The 19,418-nt window shown below is 42.8% G+C and overlaps 1 protein-coding gene across 4 annotated transcripts; it reads right to left on the bottom strand.

Moving 5' to 3' along the window:
- Window positions 1-89: 89 nt before the first annotated feature.
- On the bottom strand, window positions 90-12,636 carry C10H1orf146 (chromosome 10 C1orf146 homolog). Of its 4 annotated transcripts, none has more exons than XM_042257796.2 (6): window positions 12,586-12,636; window positions 8,551-8,661; window positions 4,063-4,156; window positions 2,146-2,314; window positions 1,687-1,765; window positions 90-348 (listed from the first exon to the last, which is right to left on the bottom strand). In XM_042257796.2, the coding sequence occupies exons 2-6, from the start codon at window positions 8,617-8,619 to the stop codon at window positions 205-207; spliced, it is 555 nt and encodes a 184-aa protein (XP_042113730.2). In that variant the 5' UTR covers window positions 8,620-8,661; window positions 12,586-12,636; the 3' UTR covers window positions 90-204. The 4 variants fall into 4 exon arrangements, with proteins under 4 accessions (XP_042113730.2, XP_076403049.1, XP_076403050.1 ...); XM_076546934.1 differs by having other exon boundaries at window positions 12,557-12,624; XM_076546935.1 differs by lacking the exon at window positions 12,586-12,636 and adding an exon at window positions 11,375-11,456.
- Window positions 12,637-19,418: the final 6,782 nt, after the last annotated feature.

The raw sequence follows: 19,418 nt of genomic DNA, 5'->3' as shown, positions 1-19,418 counted from the left end.
CATGGGCCTGTATATGCCAGGGTAGCACTGGCCCATGCACCTATACTCCAAAACATTAAGGGAATCAAAACCAAACTCCCAAAATAAAATCATGTTTAATTGTATACATTTTATTTTAAATATAAATGCCCTTAAATAGATATTTGGACATTATAATTTAATAAGTTTAATTATTTTGATAGTTTTCTAAAAGAACACTTATGATCAACACTCTGAATCTGGACTAACTGAATCAGTACTGAGTTTTATCTTTTGGAGAGTCCTCCAAACAGGGCTCTGCTCTATGATGTAAGCTTTGGTGGTTATCATTCTATAGCAGATGCTGTCTATGGTTGGTTTGGAGGTAGTCTGAAAGAAGATGTAAACATGTGACATTTACAGAAACCATATTTTTGTAGGATTATATATTTAAAAATTCATTCTACTGGAGTGGTGGCATGCCTTGGAGCCTCTCACTTGATGGGGATCCCCTCAATGCTTCCAAGAGCCATAAACCATCTAACAAAACCCCCAACACTAGATCTAAGAAGTCCTCTTTTGAGTTGTTGGTCAGGGATGTCCAAGAGATTCCCAAACATTACAGGCTATGGCCTATGGCACTGCCCTTGGTCGCCCCACATGGGGAAGGTAAGTCCCTACTGCTGAGGTTCCACGCAGTTCTGACACTGGGCCTTGAGGCCCGGAGCTGGAGCGGACTTGAAAGCTTTCCTAAGAACTAGTTCATGGTAGCAGAAGATGCCATGTAAGCTTCCAAATGAGAGAAGCAACCAACAATTCTACCTAGTTATGATGCCTATGAACCACAACAATGACCAGCATGACTTGATAACCATAAAGTACAATAGGGGCACTCCTATCTTAGCAGGAACCAATAACTCTAATTAGACTTAAGACCTGTTCAACAAGAGGGAAATCATGCATGCTACTAGGAACTTAGCCAACTACCCAGGACTAGTGAAGTCATGAATCTTGGAGGAAAACCTACAACCACCACTTTACTAAACCAGCATAATCCCTAACTACACTTTAAATATTTGTCCTTCTTTCCACAGATAAGTAAAGTTCTTGTCCCACATCAAGGAGACTTCTCTTTAAAAAAGGCAAGGCATCATTGCAGAAAACCACAACTGATTAGACGCAGAGTTGAGGAACCTAGTTCTAAATGATACAACTACAACACAACTCCTGTAGCTAAGGCTCAGGGATCATTGTAGCAAAAGGGGTCAGGAAGATTTTGTAAGAGCCAAAAGAATGGGGAGTTTGTTGTGAGAATGTGTCTCCTAGAAATGTCAGAAGCTCCACCCATGAAGTCTCATCAACATGGCGGCCTACACATGACCTCAAAGAGATGACACCAGTAGGCATGCTAGCATGGAAGGGGAAAGGTCATGAGGCCCCAGGCCTAGACAAAGAACTACAGGGAACATGGGACACCGAGATGAGAAAAATACCTCTCCAGGGAAAGCCCCATACTGGTTATCTAATACTAAGTGGTCAGCCTGGAAATCATACACATGCAAGTGACATTAAAGGGACGGGACGGGTTATACTTACGTATTTAGGAACACACACATGTAACAACTAAAGAAAAAGGCCATAAATTTGAAAGAAAATGGGGGTGCGGGGGAGGGCTTTAAGGGAGCAAGGGGTGGAAGAAATGATGTAATTATCCCCCAGGTGACTTACCTTAGCAATAGTGCACATAAGGTCAACAGCATTTACTGTGTTGTGTACAGGAAGTATTCGTAAGTTACTGCCCAAGAATCTGAAAAGAAATTGGTTAAGAAACTGACTCACATTTGCTGTCATCAGCAGGACAAGGAGAGACGAGCTCTACTTCTGTCCCATGCTCATCCAATCACATGCTGCATTGTGCCTTAGGAGATCTGAGGTGGCTGTGTAACCAGAATTCAGTGCTCACTTTGGTTTGCATTTGTAGACTAGGTCCATCATAAAATTAACTCTAGTCACCTTGACTTAAGGAACAGCTGTCTGCCCTGTCTGATTATATTTGACAGGTTATAAAGTGTACCTTCTAGCAAAACAAAACTGCCTACAAGCATTGAGAACTGAAGTAAACAAAGCAGTGTAAAAAAAAATAAAAATAATAAAAATAAAAATCTGGGCTGTGCTTTGCTTCCATACCTCTGCTGAATCCTGAACATGAGATTCCATTCTTCAGGCCCATGGAGTGGGGCAAACAGAACCAAAAAACTATTCTGGTGAATGCTAATGAACTTGTCAATTTTGGTTAGAAATATTTCCTCAGCTGACATCAGACATTCTTTAGCATCCATCAATAAAAATGCAGCTCCTAGGAAAGGTGAACATAATGTAGTCACACAAAGTGAATTTTCATAAGCTCAATCAGAGCAGGGACTCATAAGGAATAGAATTTGTTATACTCCTTACATAACAAGATGGTTTGGGCAATTCTTTGACATGCTCTTCATAGCAGAATGACTATTGTAAAAATTGAAAGGAAAAACACTGGCCAGTAATTTTTGTTTTTTGCCAAGGCACTGAACACATAAAGGTGATTCCTAATTTTAATTAAAAGACTAAGTCTATTTTAAAAGTAAACCTTTCAAGCCATGTGTGGTAGTGCACATCTACAATCTCAGCATATGGAACACTGAGACAGGAAGACAGGAGAATTGTGGTGAGTCCAAAGCCATCCTGGGCTATAGTACCAGCCAGGACTATATAAATAAGAACTTGTCTCAAAAGTATTTCATACTAAAGATATTTCTGAAAATATTTCCTGGCTTATTAGAGGGCTATTCCAAAGTATAGAGATAAACAACCAGGGATAAGCGTCTGGGAAGGCGTCATGTCCTCCCCACACCCACCACCTTACAAGCACTCCATGTGTTCAGCAACTCAGAAGATCGTGTATTGAATTGCAAAAGCTAGAAATCAATGAGAAAGGTAGTTTAAAGCAAGTCTTCAATAATTTTATGTTGAAGAAACCTTCCCAGAAGCTCAGGAATCATGTAAATTAAAATACCCAAATGAGCAGATACCTGGTGTCTGGAATGGGATCAAGTCATCACAATGAGGGAAACTTGGGGTTAGTTATAGCTGTCAGGAGATAAGACACACTCTAGAGACAGCAGCATGTGATTACACAGTGGCTAGATGCATTTGTACATTTTACATAACCTCATTTTCCTCTAGAACATGAGAAATTCTTTGTGAGAGGGTTAAACATACAGATGATAACTAAAACATAAAGTCACCAAGAATATTTGACTTCTTTCTCTCTGGAGTGTTTTCTATTCAGCCAAGAGGAATGATTTTAGTAATTTAGGAATGATTTGGGTAATTTTCAGCATGAAGCTCTTTCTTTCTAGATGACTCGGAAAGCACCTGCCTTCCAGAATCTCTGCTAGAATGGTAAACCTAACAGAATCTTCTCTTTCTTTCTTGTTGTGAGATGGTCTCACTGTGTGGTCCAGGCTGGCCTTGGGCAGCCTGCACCGGGATCTGCACTTGGGCTGGCTTGTGTGTGACCGTACACAGGCTGAGACGCCTCCCCTCCCCCACCCTTTTCTCACTTCTGTTACTTCCCAAGCACAGATGGAGCTGTCCTTCCATATTCCCAGCACCTTCTTAGCCTAATTTAATCCTGTACTTTGCCTATGACTCACACACAATTTTAGAATTTCTGGAACATTTATTTTTCCCCATAAAGTTCTTCAATTTTTTTTTTTCAGTAAATAAAACTAAGGGGAAACATCATATATTGGTCTGGGTATGTAAGTTTGGCCAAGGCACACCGCTGGCCTCTGTTAACAATTTATGTTTGTTGTTAGACAAGGGGACTTTTCTAGTTTCACCTCAGTTCCAAAGCAAGTACTTTTCCATCTCTACCAGACTCCACTTCCCAAAGGGATGCATCCTACAGTTGGTCCTGTGGGCTGGCAGAATGCAGTCCATTTACTCTTCCAAAAGATCACACATTAAGCTATTATATTGCTACTGAATTTCAAAACTTAGCATGCGCCTCCACATATTTAAAAGGAACTTAAGAAAGGGCAATTAGCAAGTATACAGTACCAGAGAGAGAGAACACAATCGATCCTCTTTCCAATGTATCCGAATACCGAACCTTGTGGCTTCCATTCTCTAGAGCGGTTGCAATTTCGCAAGTCTTAAAAGAATTTTCAGAAACACAAACATAAGACATGCCTGAAATGATTTTTATTACAGCTAATTTCAAATCAAAAGTGTTTAATGGTTTGTTTTATCACTGTTCCACTTAAAAGATTTGTCCAAAGAAACAAATCTACTCTCTGGGGCAAAAAGATTGAAAAGGAGTGAGACCATTCCTATTAGAGATTTAAAAAAAAAATAGGGAGCTAAATAAAAATGAAGAGTTAAAAACTATGAGAATCAAGGGAAAATTTTTGTTTTATTTTGTTTCGTTTTATCTTTTCAAGACAGGGTTTCTTTGTGTAGCTCTGGCTGTCCTGGAACTCTCTGTAGACCAGGCTGGCCTCAGAAATCCGTCTGCCCCCACCCCCCATCCCCGCCCCAGTGCTGGGATTAAAGGCGCGTGTTACCACTGCCCAGCAGGGAAATTTATTTATTTACTTTTTAATTCATCTATTTATTTTACATCCCGGCCACAGCCTCCCCCCACTGTTTCTCCCCTCCTAGTCTGTCTCCCTCCTCCTCCCATCCCCCCATCCCCTCCATCCAGGAAAAGGGCCAGAGGGGTTGAGGACAGCACAATAAACCCACACAATCAACTAGCCTGGCTCATAGGGGCTTGCAGAGACTGAACTGACAACCAGGGAGCCTGCACAGGACTGACCTAGGCCCTCTGCATATGTGTGACAGTTGGGTAGCTTAGTCCTCTTGTGGGAATCCTAACAGCAGGAATAGGGGCTGTTTCAGACCATTTTCCTGGTTTTTGGGAAAATTCTTTTTAAGAAACGATCTGGCAATGGGTTCTTACATGCATTAGTGAATAACTGTGGAAGAAGCTGGGAGTTATTTCTTAGATGGCTGAGAGGCCCATATATTACACATAGATATCCCATAGATGACAACCAATTTCCTAGTTCATGTGTTTACGTTTACTGTAGGTGAGCCAGAAAACATATAAAGGCAGCACTACTGTATTCTGGTTTAAGTATTACCATTAAAAATAATTACTTTATTTACTATTCTACCTAAAATACTAGATCATATCAGTCAAAGAGCTATAACCTAAGAGGTTAACATATATACTAGAACTCAAGCTCGTTAGCCTCTACATTAAGAAAAAACCCATTACCTAGATGCTGGGGTATAGCTCAACTAGCAAGAGCACTTCCTGGGCGAGCACCAGGGACGAAGTTCAGATCCCTAGAAGTCATCTGGAAAGTCAGCCGTGGCCACACATCTGCACCCCAGTGCTGGACTTGCTGGCCACTAGCCTCGTTCCAGATTCAGTGAGAGACTCTGTATTAAGAGAGTAAGGAAGGAAAGGTAGAGCAGGACACAGGACACCCTCCTCTGGCCTCTGTACTTGTGTATACAGGTATTTGCACCCACACACATGTACACATACATACACACACCCCTTACCTAAACTGACTTTATATTTTCCTCCAGAACAATATAATTTAAACACATAGTCTAAAATATATGCTCCTTTCCTTCCTAAAGAGAGAGTATTTTATGTTACTGAGGCTTTGTCCTGGAGTTCAACCATGGCCCTTTCTTGTGTGGTTTTTAAATTGTACACTGCTTCCAGCAATAGCAGATTCAGTAATTTAGGTCAACTCTCCTGCTGAAGGAACTTGAAAAACGACAGTTTGAAAACAAATCTGTACAAATGCATCAAAGAGCTAGCAGGATAGCGAGAAATTACAAGGCCAAAATCTATCCAGAAATTCAAAGATATGACCCCAGCATTTAGGCCGTTTCTTCCCCAAGGGCACCTGCCAAGAGGGACAGGGGGAAGCCGAGTGGAGCTTTTGACAAAAGTAGAACAGCTCTCACAGGGATGCAAGCAGCTTCAAACCACTTCAGTGCCTGGAACTGGATTAAGGTGATGCTGAACTGCTTACAGCACCTTGGAGAAGCATTTCTCAATCAGGGCTTCTCAAAGCCGATTATGGAAGGAAACTGAGTGTCTGCTTCCCCAATTCTCTCGTAATTAGTACCATTCTAGATGCACACTGTAGGTTAACTAATAAGACACAGCTTAGTTTGCCAAATTTAGCAAGTGAAAATAAACAACACTCAGTTAAATTTGAATTACAAATATAAAATTTGTTTCCAGTGCTAGAAATCAAATCAGGAGCTTTGCACCTGTGCTCTACCATTGACTTGTTTGGTGACGTAATTTTAAAAATATCTTATATAATATTTAGGATTTATATTAAATGCATTATTCATCTTAAATGAAATTTTCTGTTTTGCCTGACAAACAGAGCATCTATTATTACAGAATGAAGGCCTTTGCAGAATAAGAGCATATTCTCCTAAATATATTATAGACCTCAAATTATTTGTACAATTTTTAAAATATAAATTACAACACATACACACCGGCCAGAGGTCAGTTTACATGAAAGAGAACCACCATAAATAGTAGCTAATAAAAATGGGTCCACATGCATATCTTAAAATAGATCTGTTTTCTATGTTCAAGATGAATGATGTTGAAAATTTTAGTAAAGAACTAGAGAAAATACAGAAGGATACAACAGATATGTAAGAGCCAGCAAAACTACCTAAAGTGGTAATCATATCTTTAAAATTAAAAAAGGAATATATCAGGTAGGCAGTGGTAGTGTACGCCTTTAATTCGAGCACTTGGGAGGCAGAGGCGGGTGGATCTCTGTGAGTTTGAGGCCAGCCTGGCCTACAGAGTGAGTTCTAGGACAGCCAGGGCTATACAGAGAGAGCCTGTCTCAAAATGCCTCCCCCCCAAAAAAGAGCTTCATTTTGTTTAAACATCAAAAATAAAAAATATAATAACCACCCTGAATGTACACTATCTAGCAATATTCTTCAAAACTAGTATCTAGAAATTCTCACATGAAAGGAAATACAGATTTAAACAGAAACAGAAAAGATCTCTTACGTGGTCAAGAGTTAATCTGAAAATAAAAAAATTCCACTATAGAAATCTTCCCCATGGAAATGGCAAATTGCAGAGCTCAACCTCACAAATTTAACCTCTATGATATGATGTTTACAAATACATAATTTATGAAAACATATTCTCAACGAAGTATAAAACTTAACAGAGAAAGAAACCATACTTTTTCTACAATTCTTCAGAGATTAGGAGCACAAACTTAACCTTGTACCCCTTTCCCATATTTTTTCCAGTTTAACGGCTTGAACCCAGGGCTTTTTGTAAGTGGTAGGCAAGTGCTCTAAAACTGGACAACGTTCCCAGTACAGGGAAATGTCTTTAAACCTTTATCTCTAAGCTACATATACGCATAAGGACCACAGGACGAGGGCAGACTACAAAAGCAAACAACTCAACTCTGGGCGGAAATACAAAGAGAAAACCATAGCCAATCTTTAGTAAATAATGACTCAAAAATAAAATGTTAGCAAATGAACTTTTAAGAGAGTAACAAGAAAAATCTACTCTTTTAATAAAGAACCACAAAGATTCATTACTTAGGATATTTTGGCAAATAACACTAACACAAAAAATGCATTTGAAACATTGACCATCTCTGAATGCTCTGAGATGACCAGATCACGCGGGCTCTGACCTAATGAATATTTAGTGTACGATGGACTCAAAATCAGAAAGCACGCCGGGCAGTGGTGGGGCACGCCTTTAATCCCAGCACTCCGGGAGGCAGAGCCAGGTGGATCTCTGTGAGTTCGAGGCCAGCCTGGGCTACCAAGTGAGTTCCAGGAAAGGCGCAAAGCTACACAGAGAAACCCTGTCTCGAAAAACCAAAAAAAAAAAAAAAAAAACAAAAACAAAAACAAAAAATCAGAAAGCACTAGCAAGCCATGGCCGCACAACACCTGTATCCCCAGCACTTGGGATGTAGTGGCAGGAGGACCAGCTCAGGAGCTGAAGGCCTTCCTCAGTTACAGCAAGCAGGAGGCTGGGCTCAGCTACATGAGACCCTGCCTCAGAAAAACAAATGGATGAACACAAGAGTAAAAATAAGTAAATAAACAACCAGCCATTTTTTTAAAGAGGCAATAAAGGAAATCTAAGAGCACAGGGCGGGAAACAGAAGCACACACCTGTACTCACTACACACGGGAGGTTGATGTAGGAGGGTGAGAAATCCCGTCTTCAGCTCCACAGCAAGTTTGAAGCCCAAGCTAATGAGACCCTACCTAAGAAGGACACTAGAACATTTCCAACTTTCAAACATTTAGGAAAATGGGGTTTTGAATGTGATGGCAAAACATATATAACTAACTTTGAAATACATTTAGCATATTTCCTTCCTGTTCCCATAACTGTGGATACTTAAGCCAAAGATCTTTCAAAATACTGTCTTATATGAGGTGCTCCACGATTTGTAAATGAAGATCAATGTTCTAAATACCCTTTACCTTAAGAGATGAGCTGATAATAATGGTGGTTGTCCATTTTATTCTTTCCCTTCCTCCACTTGCATCCATGGTATGCCGTTGGAGGAGCCCAGATTCCAACTGTGCCACAATCTGAGAAAATGAAGAACAAAGAAAACACACAGAAATGTTTGATGAGTAAATAAATATAAGACAGCACTAAAACATCAAAGCCAGACAACGGACATGTCTGGCTGCACATCTGGCTACTTGGATCCTATGTTTTACTAATTAATTGTTTTTCTTAGGTCAGGGTCCCACACGGCCTAGGTTGGCCTCAAACTCACTCATCTTCCTCCCTCACCTTCCAAGTGCTGAGATTACAGGTGTGGACCACCATATCTGGCTTTTTAGCTTTCTTTTCACATTTAGAAGCAACTGCTCCTAGAGCACTAACCTAAAGAAAAGATGACTTCTGTTAACAACTGTTTTATCCATTTGTAAACCAGAAAGTTAGCCTACACATACCAGGATACAAATGGAGATGTAAACTCGGAGAAAGGACGTTTTTACCCATAGTAACAACACCAGAACATCTCCAGCTTAGCATTTTCTGGCAACAGCTCTTAAGCCCACACACATAGGGTCACAGGACAAAGGCCAGATGACCTCTGAGCACAGTCGGTTGTGATGTAGAAAGGGAATCAGTGACAGTAGTCCTTTACCTTCTATAAGCAATTCTGAATTCTATCCTGTAGACAAATCCCATCTCCTATAAAACATGCATATCTAGCAACCAAACTGTATAGAATTCTCCAATAAAAGAAACTAGGTTCTTTGGAGAAACAGCTGATTGCAGGACACAGGCAGGAAATATGTAAGAGGAGCCAGAATTCTGTGTTGCCCAGAAGTAAGGACATGTTTAAAAACAAACCACACTGACAGGAATATAGTAGCAGAGGAGGCCAATGAAATGCCAAAGGTGAGTGGAACAGTTTGAATGGAAAAACAAACCAACCAACCACGGTGGTTTGAATAAAATTGGCCCCCACAGGCTCATAGGCAGTGGCACTATTAGGAGGTGTGGCCTTGTGGCAGTAGGTGTGGCTTCACCAGAGGAAGTGGTCACTAGGGGGCAAGCTTTGAGGTCTCAAATGCTCCAGCCAGCCATTCTCGTTCAAACCTCTGCACTGGGCATACTCTGCGTTATTTATAATTCATAATTCATATAAATGTGAATGTTGTGAAGATAGCTTACTCAGGACTGAAAAGAAGGCTCAATAGTTGAAAGTGTGTATTAATGTGTAGAGGGCCCGAGTTTTATTCCCTGAAGTCACAGCAGGGGCTAGAAACTAGTATGGCTCCATCTCCAAGAGGATCTCGTCTCTGGTCTCTTTGGGCAGCAGCATGCACACGCGCATACCCACACACCGACTCACACCTTACGCAAAACTGAAAATAATAGTTTAAAAAAGAATTGTTTTTATTTTATGTGTATGGGTCTTTTGCCTGTATGAATGATTATGCACCACAGGTGTACCTAGTGGCCACAGAGGCCAGAAGAGGGCGTCAGACCTTCTGGAACTGGAGTTACAGACAGCTGTGAGCTGCCATACAGGTGCTTGGAACTGAACGGAGGTTCTCTGGAAAAGCAGCCAGTGCTCTTAATTGCTGAGCCATCTCTCCAGCCTCCAAATAACAAATCTATAGGATGATAAATAAAATACTTTTCCTTCAAAGCTTCTGAAAAATTCTGTCTGCTCCAAGAAAATAACCCTCCAGACAAAATGAGACTTGTTCAGAATTTGCCTTACTCTCCTGAGCACTAGCATATTTTCTGAACAAGACTGTTTAGAGGTGTATTTTATTTCACCAGCTAAACCACACACTTCTTAATGTCAACTAAATTTACATTCCGCATGTTACCTAATACAGAAGTAGTTCAAAGCAAAATTTAGAAACCAACTAATGTGAATGAAAGTCCCTTTGGGTGAGGGTGAGTTAGTATCTCCCAAGGCAGTCTCTTCTACTTTTGAACAGCTCTAATAATTAGCAAGTTCTTCCTGCTGAGTTAAAACCAGCTGCTCCACAATGTCCTCATTTTATTGCATGAAGGAGTGAATGACAAACTACTTCTCTGAGAGGAAAGACATTTCCTGGTACACCTGACCAGCATTTGGTACATGGTGAACAAAGCACATTCACCTCCCTGTCCCCACCATGCACAATGCAATGTGCCCAACGGCAGCTAGTTAATAATACGCCCATACAAGGCATACGCGGCAACGCTTAAAGTCAAATTTTGAGCCCTGGTTGATGTGTGTCAGTAACAGATACATTTGTTTAATCCTTCACACCCTTATTCTTAGTTTTGAAAACAAACTGTATGGAAGTGATTTTGAACACTGACAAGTGGGAGAAGAATCGGGGTCAGTGATTTCCCAAAGGTGCACTGTTGAGGATTAGAAATCAGAAAACTAGGGCTAAGAAAGCAAGGTTTCCTCAGTATTTCCACGGGAAAAAGTAGGCTATCAGTCAAGGCAAGTGCTCATTCGCTCCGGAGTTACTTAACTTTGGCCAAATCACCTAGAGTTGGCCTACTTCCTCTTCTGAAAATGAAAACTTAGACCCATAGGGCTAGAGGGAAGGATGGCCCGGTGGTTAAGAGTACTGGCTGCTCTTCTGGCGGAAGGGGCTTCAGTTCCCAGCAAGTGTACACAGACATACGTGAAGGCAGAATTCCAACGCACAAAAATTAGAAAAACACAAAACTTAGACTCAGTGTCCTCTAGGCCTGGGCTTTTGTTGCTCCTGTTTTGGTTTTTGGTGCCCCCCCCCCAAGATTGAGAATGTTCTTAAATCGGACTGCGTTTAATGTTGCTCGGTGATCTCCGTAAATCCTCCTCCCTGCTCCGTGACCCACAGGATCGTCACGGTGTCTCCTATTCCCCGGATAAGGAAAGAACGATGGGTAAAGCAGATAAAACCTAAACTCGCAGGGCTCCCGCCAGGCCCGAGATCCAGGGGAGGACGGGGAGGACGGAGAGGACACGGAGGACGGGGAGGACGGAGAGGACGGGGAGGACGGGGAGGACGGAGAGGACGGGGAGGACGGGGAGGACGGAGAGGACGGGGAGGACGGGGAGGACGGAGAGGACGCGGAGGACGGGGAGGACGCGGAGGACGGGGAGGACGGGGAGGACGGAGAGGATGGAGAGGACGCGGAGGACGGGGAGGACGCAGAGGACGCAGAGGACGCGGAGGACGGGGAGGACGGAGAGGACGGAGAGGGCGGGGAGGACCGGGAGGACGGGGAGGGCGCGGAGGACGGGGAGGATGGGGAGGACGGGGAGGACGGGGAGGACGGAGAGGACGGAGAGGGCGGGGAGGACCGGGAGGACGGGGAGGGCGCGGAGGACGAGGAGGACGGGGAGGACGGAGAGGACGGGGAGGACGCGGAGGACGGGGAGGACCGGGAGGGCGGAGAGAACGGGGAGGGCGGGGAGGACGGGGAGGACGGGGAGGACGGAGAGGACGGGGAGGACGCGGAGGACGGGGAGGACGGGGAGGGCGGGGAGGACGGGGAGGACGGAGAGGACGGGGAGGACGGGGAGGACGGGGAGGACGGGGAGGACGGAGAGGACGAGGAGGACGGGGAGGACGAGGAGGACCGGGAGGACGGGGAGGACGGGGAGGGCGGGGAGGACGGGGAGGACGGGGAGGACGGAGAGGACGGGGAGGACGCGGAGGACGGGGAGGACGGGGAGGGCGGGGAGGACGGGGAGGACGGGGAGGACGGGGAGGACGGGGAGGGCGGGGAGGACGCGGAGGACGGGGAGGACGGAGAGGATGGAGAGGACGCGGAGGACGGGGAGGACGGAGAGGATGGAGAGGACGCGGAGGACGGGGAGGACGCGGAGGACGGGGAGGGCCCCTCAGGCCACCAAGCCCGGAAGTAAAGATGTCTGTGCGCCGAGGAAGCACCGCCACACAGGAAACAACTGGAGAGACTGGAGAGACGGGCGCCGGGCGCCGTCGCTGCACACACCTGAGGGCCGGGTCCGCTCCTCCGCACACCTGAGGGCCGGGCCGCTCCTCTGCACACCTGAGGGCCGCCCCAGCCGCGGGGCATGCCGGGCTTTGGCCTTTGCGCAGCCGCAGACCCAGCTCTGCGCAGACCCAGCTCTGCGCAAAGGTCCGGCGACCAGCCAAGGCTGGTGGGCGGTTCATTGGCGCCCGGTGTGGTGACCGCGCCTTCAGTCACAGCAGAGGCAGGCGGGTCTCTCTGAATTTGCATCCTTGGATTAGTAACAAGAAAAAAAATCTAAGTGATCTGCTGTTTGTCCAAATTGTGAAAAAGGCTCTCTATGTAAAATATAGGGACTGTGTTAGTTCTTTTGGGGGTCCAGTTAAACGAAGCTTAACAAGTTATTTAAAAGCTGTTGCTCAGAGTGGCAAGTGTTTAAAAAAGAAGGAAAAGAAGTAAGTTTTAGATTTGATTACTGTTCTAGGAGCTGGGGAGAGAGAGCACATACTGCTATTCCAGAGGACCTGGTCTCAAATGCGCTGTTATCTTACCTGGAGATTGTACAGTGTCTGTCCAATCCACTTTGTCACACCCCAGACAACCGTCTCATGTGATCTGAATGTATCTGCGTGTCTGTCGTCATCGGCCCCTTCTCCCCCGCATCGTATGTTGAAACCAAACGTGATAGCATTAAGAGGAAGGGTGTTTGGTAGTGATTAGATCTGGAGTCCTCCACTCTCACAAAATGGGATTAATGTCCTTATAAAAGACCCAGGGCAGAACGTTCTCTGATTCTGCCATGTGAAGCAGAACTAAATGGTGTCATCTGGGTCTTGGAGAGATAGCTACGTCAAGAGCACTTACTGCTCTTACAGACCGCCGGGTTCCGTTCCCAGCATCACCCACGTGCTTCTCCTGCCTCAGCTTCCCGAGGGCCGGGATCAAAGATGTGTGCCACCACCCCTTGATCCAACTCTTACTCTTGAAGTGCCCTCAGCCCTCTTTTCTTCTCTGGCTTATTTACATCTGCAGTGATTGCATACATGCAGAGGTCTAGATGTCACCATCCACTCATAAAGTCTGGATTTCCATTTCAGGTCCCCTGTCCTCCTTAGCCCCGCCAGGCATGTTCTTGATGAAGGGCTCCTGCATCAACTTTTCTGTCCAAAGTACTCTCTCCAGATGGCATCAGAGATCTTATAATCTGGACTTGTCTTCAAATCCTAGTTTATGCATCACATTTTCAACAAAACCTACCACAATGTCCTCATTTAAAATAGAAACCAATTTCTAATCCCACTAAGCATACTTGGTTTTTTCTTAGGACTTGTCACTTTCTGACATACTACGTAAGTTATAGGTGTACTACTTATTGTTTATAATTTTGTACTTCTCACTAGAAGGTAAAAGTCCACCCAAGAACAAGGATGTTTTTGTTTTTGTTTGTGTGATATTTTGATTGCATTCTGACAATAAAGTTTGTTTTGAATTAGAGGGTAAAGAAAATTAACCATAGAGGTTTTGGAGGACTGAGGACAGAGAGAGAGACAAGAAGTAGTAAGGCAGGTCTTAGAGAGGACCTTGGGCCTTCTGGATGGGAGGGATGGGAGAGATAGGAGGCCACTGATGGCTTCTCTGCCATTTCTCTGATCAATCCGGTTCTTGACTCCCAATTTTTTATTAATACAGAATAACTGGATAAACACTTCACCTGGTGTCCAACTCGGGGCATAAAATCATGAGACAGCCACTCACCCCTGCTTTGCAGCCACGGGAGCCACAGCCGAAGCTGCTGCCACCACTGCTGCCTTTTCCTTTCCTGCTCCAAGCCCTCCGGGATTTTCCTGTTGCAGCCTTTCCACCACAGTCTCCAGCTGTGGCCCAAACTGCACATGTGCCTGGGCTCCACCGTGGAGTTAGCTCTGGCCACACGTGCCGCTTCTGCATGTTCCTCTGAGTCTGCTTTTCAGACCACTGGCTCCGTAGGTCTCTCTCCCCATGAGTTTGGGGCTTCCCCTGGACTCCTTCCTGGGGCTGCCACGCTGTTAGCCACCTCTACATCTGCTCAGGCTTCTGTTGTTGCAACCACCACACACTCGCAGCTCACAGCTACACATGAGCAGGTGCCCCAGCCAGGCTGTGTACGCCTGTGGTCTCCGCCCAACTGCGCTACACGGCCACAGCCAGCCTCACGCTTCACTCTCATCGTCAGCAGATCTAGTGAGGCAACTGGGAATTCTTAAGGGGGGCAATTAGTTTTCTTTGTTTGTTCTGTTTTGTTTTTTGTTTTTTAGGTTTTTTTCCCCACATTAAAAATGGAAAACAATATTTCGATGGAAGAAGTTAGGTCTCTGTGTGATTCCACAATGGATGGTTTGAAAATGGAAAAACTAAATGAAGGGATAACTAACTCAGCTGGGATTTAGATAATGTTAGTTATAAATCATTATCAGTTCGGTAATTCATGTCTTATCCCTAAAAAAAGTTGATATTGGTGCCAAATACCAAAAACAAACAAACAAACAAAAAACTGACTGACAAGATATAATCCTTAGAAAGACACACTAATGAAATTAAGAAAAATATTTACATACAAAGGAGTTTAGAGCAGAAACCACTGCACCACGGCATTGTGAAACTGAGAAAGGCCCAAGGTTATTAGAAAACCAAACTTAATTTATCCAGTTACTGTTCAAGAACAACCACCAGATGATAGGCATCCCCGAGACTATTCAGAAGTTAACTGGGATCCTATAGAAATGTTAGATTTGAAGAGATTTAAGGAAGCAATGGTTTCATATGGTATGCATTCACCTTTTGTGAAGCAGATGTTAAATTCATGGGCCACTTGGAACAGAATTATTCCACAAGACGAGAAAGATGTGATTACAGCAGTGTTGGAAGCTGATCCTCAGTTACAGTGGAGAGCCATTGAATGAGGTAGGATTACAGGTTATGAGATTTCCCAAGACCAAATCCTTGGTGAGGGCCCTATGCTGATGTGGAAAGACAGATTACATTTGATGATCACACTTTGGCCTTATGCTGTACAGTGGCTTTGAATGATTGGGACAATATTGAAGAATCGGGAAAGCGGTCTGAGCCATTTACTAAAATTATACAAGGACCCAAAGAAGCCTCCACTGATTTTTTTTTTTACAAAGATTGACTTCAGCTGTAAATAGAATGATATCAGATCCAGAAGTTAAATGAATATTAATTGAATCTTTGGCTTTTGAAAAATGCTAATTCAGAATGTAAAAGGGTGATCAGACCTTTAAAGGCAAGATCAGCACCTATAGATGAATGGATTAGAAATACAGCTGATATTGAATCTCATGCTTATGATGACACCTGGGTAGGAGAAGTGACTTCTAAAATGTGTTACATTGGGGAGGAGGTTTTGCTTTTGTTTCCACTGGAGAAGAAAAGCTATGGATACCATCAAAATTGATAAAGATTAGATTTGAACAGGAGAGACCTCTTGATTAGAAGATGCAATAGTTTATCAAATAGTGTAACCATTCAATCTAAACTGACATATAAGACTAATACATGCCTTTCATTTGATCAGATATAACTTGTCAAAAAGGAAACTCCCCAAAGTTAGGGTTGGGACAGGGTTTTGTTTTTGTCTTTCCAGAATAGTGAAAGTATCCAACTAAGGAATCTGAAGACCACTGGACAAATGAGATATCTGAAGAAAATGGATGAATAATCCAGAGAAAATGTCCCAAGAAAGGGAGTAAATTGGCCTAATGGTATATCACATTTCCAACAGGATAAAATTCCATAAATTTTCTCAATGTTTGTTTCTTGCTGTTCTCTACAGACATATAAGGCAAATTGTCCTTTTGTAGTCCCAGTTCAATTAAAACTTAAACCTGACTTTGGTGTTGGAGCATGGCTCTCTCCTTCTCTAAACCTAAGCATGCTTGTTAAAGGAAAATCCAAAATCTATCTCATGTCAGAGGAGCCACCTGATATGGGACATAAGAAAAACCAGAATTAAGGGACTATTCTATTGACACTAAGCTCATAATTCTTTGGTTTTATTTTGACTCTTTAAAACTTTTCTTAAGGTATAAATATTATCTCAAAAATTATAAGATTATATATTTAAACTTTCTGTTGTGATATTAATAGTCATATAGAGTACTAACTAATTCTAAAAAATGCTTCATCTAGCTTCCCATACATGATTTTGGGTTTGAGCCTCTATCAGGTAACTAGGAACTAAGTTTGTGTACTCTGGGTGTACTTAACAACTTGTGGTCCTTTAACCTTTTCAAGATCTGATGCATATGCCATTTAAAATGTTTGTTTTCTGAAGTGAACCATGACCATTCCTAACAGTGACTCTGGAAGTCTCCAAAAGGAGGATGGGGCCCCACAAATGACGATTCCACATGGATTGTGGTAAGGCCACTAAGCTGACAAATACCACCCAAAGATTGGCTTTGGGCTACAAACAGCTCTGGACAATTTCAAGGTGGCTAGCTGAGATGTCCAGCTTCATGCATTACTCCAGCCAGGACTTCAGATAAGCCCTACACTTTCCCATTACACAGAGATGGCAACAAATGATACAGCTAGCTCTCCCAGGACTGGGCCATTATTTCAATTTTACCAGGGTCCCCAGAGATGCAGTTGTCACCCCCCCCCCAGACAATAGTAAGCAATCTAGAGAACACAATGCCCATATTCCCAAGAGGTGAGGTGGATGTTTTTTGGTCATTCTGTGGGTTATGGATACTTGTCATCATTTAGGGGGGTTGGTTACAAGTTGCTATTGGTAAAGGTCAGGAGAAAAGCTGAATAAAGAAGATTAGATTCAGGGATCTCATTCTGAAAAGATAAAGGGGGAATATAGAAATGATACAATAAAATGGTATGCTATGGGAATATGCTGGGATTATGTGTTGCTCTGACTGGTTGATAAATAAAATGATTGGCCAGTAGCCAGATAGGAAGTATAGGCCAGATAAGCAGACAAGGAGAATTCTGGGAAGAGGAAGTCAGAGTCAGGAGTCGCCAGCCAGACACAGAGGAGGCAAGATAACAAGGCAGAACTGAGAAAAGGTACCAAGCCACGTGGCTAAACATAGATAAGAATTACGGGTTAATGTAAGTGTAAGAGCTAGTCAGTAATAAGCCTGAGCTAATGGCCAAACAGTTTAATTAATATAAGCTTCTGAGTTATTATTTTATAAGCAGCTGAGGGACCGCATGGCTGTGTGGGACACAGAAAAGCTTCTAAGTACAAGGGTAGATTATTGAAATCTACTTTTAAACCAAAAAAGTAGTTACTTGTCTTAAATATTTCACATTGGTACAGATTTCGGTATATTGGTAAAAATTTGAGGTTATTTTTGTTAGAACATACTCTACATACATTTCTACTCTTGTTTAAGGTATTGTACCTGTACAGCTCATTTAACAATATAATATAAATTTCTAGTCCTTGAAAGTTATTATTACAAATTATTTAGGATAATAAAGAAGTGCAGGCTGGTAGTTAGTCACCTATTACAATCAAACTTGTAGTCATGTTAGATATGTTTTCAAGGTCAAGCGGAGATATATTTTAGATAGATAGATGGTCTTCAAACACTCCAGAGATCTACAGAATATAGCATTTAAGGTGTTTTAATAATATAATGCTTTTTATGACAATGAGACGTTTGCTCCTGGCAGCACCAATCTACTTCAGAGAAGATGATGGGCATTGAAGAAACTCCACATGGAGTTTACTTTCTTTATAGCAAAAGTAAGTCACTGGGCAAAAAACTGCCCTTGCTTCAACTGCTGACAGTATGCTGCCCAAACTGGAAGGCAGGACAGTCCTTCAAAATTCCTGCTTCACAGAAAAGTCTGTCAGATATTCTAGGCCAGTAGGCTAAAGATGGATGTCCCAATGTTACAGAGGAACCTTGGGTGATTGTCCAGGCAGCCAGCTGTTTCTGTCATTTCTTAGGTTTGGAAGTTGTTTGCTCTGTACTTCCTGTTTACTCAGGTAATATTATATCCTCCTCAGGTCTCTGATGGAGTTGAAGACTAATAATAATAATAATAATAATAATAATAATAATAATAATAATAAAGTTTTTCTTGTTAACAAATTCAGAAAAGAAACACAAAAAAAGTATAAAGAGTGTAAGGTTGAGAGACATAAAAGAATAGTTTTGGGTTGGTAATACAAGTTAGGATAGAAAGTGTATTTGGTACAAACTTTGGACTCACCAAATTAGGATAGATAATAGAGTGTTTTCTTGGAAATGGACTGGACATTGTGAATGTAATTCTTACCTCATATTTGTTCTTATTGAATATAGTTTTTTTCTGTTAAGAGTTAAAACTTTCCCTTTTTATTTAGACAAAAAGGGGGAAATACCATGTGACATTTTGATTGCATTCTGACAATAAGGTTTGTTTTGAATCAGAGGGCAGAGCTAGCTACTAGCTGATCAAAATTAACCATAGAGGTTCTGTAGGACTAAGGACAGATAGAGAGACATGAAGTAGTAAGACAGGACTGAGAGAGGATCTCAGGCCCTTTGGATGGAGGAATGGAAGAGATAGGAGGTCATTGATGGCTTCTCCACCCACTTCTCTGATCATTCCGGTTCTTACCCCAATATCTGACTTCCAATTTTTTGTTGATAAAGAATAAATAGATAAATGCTTCAGGTTTGTCTCCTCCATAGAGGAGATGTATACCTGTTTTCCACCCAGAACCCTGGGAGTGGATATAGTTAATAGCCTGGTGATCTGTGCTGTCTGTAGGACCCGGCCACATCTGAATCCCCCAGACTATTATGCTTATCCCAGACTTCCCCTCCCTAGACCTTTATCTTTAGCTTTGTTTCTCAATCAATAGAAT

Source organism: Peromyscus maniculatus, chromosome 10, assembly GCF_049852395.1.
Source record: "Peromyscus maniculatus bairdii isolate BWxNUB_F1_BW_parent chromosome 10, HU_Pman_BW_mat_3.1, whole genome shotgun sequence".
Taxonomy (NCBI): Eukaryota; Metazoa; Chordata; class Mammalia; order Rodentia; family Cricetidae; genus Peromyscus; species Peromyscus maniculatus.
The sequence above is the reverse complement of the archived record's forward strand: the minus strand, read 5'-3'. Positions and strand labels throughout refer to the sequence as shown.

Coding starts and splice junctions, on each gene's coding strand:
- C10H1orf146 (XM_042257796.2), bottom strand. CDS start 8,619: ATGGATGCAAGTGGAGGAAGGGAAAGAATAAAATGGACAACCACCATT. Junction 1,766..2,145: donor ATGTTCAGGATTCAGCAGAG/GTATGGAAGCAA, acceptor ATTTCTTTTCAG/ATTCTTGGGCAGTAACTTAC. Junction 349..1,686: donor TTATGTGCACTATTGCTAAG/GTAAGTCACCTG, acceptor ATCTTCTTTCAG/ACTACCTCCAAACCAACCAT.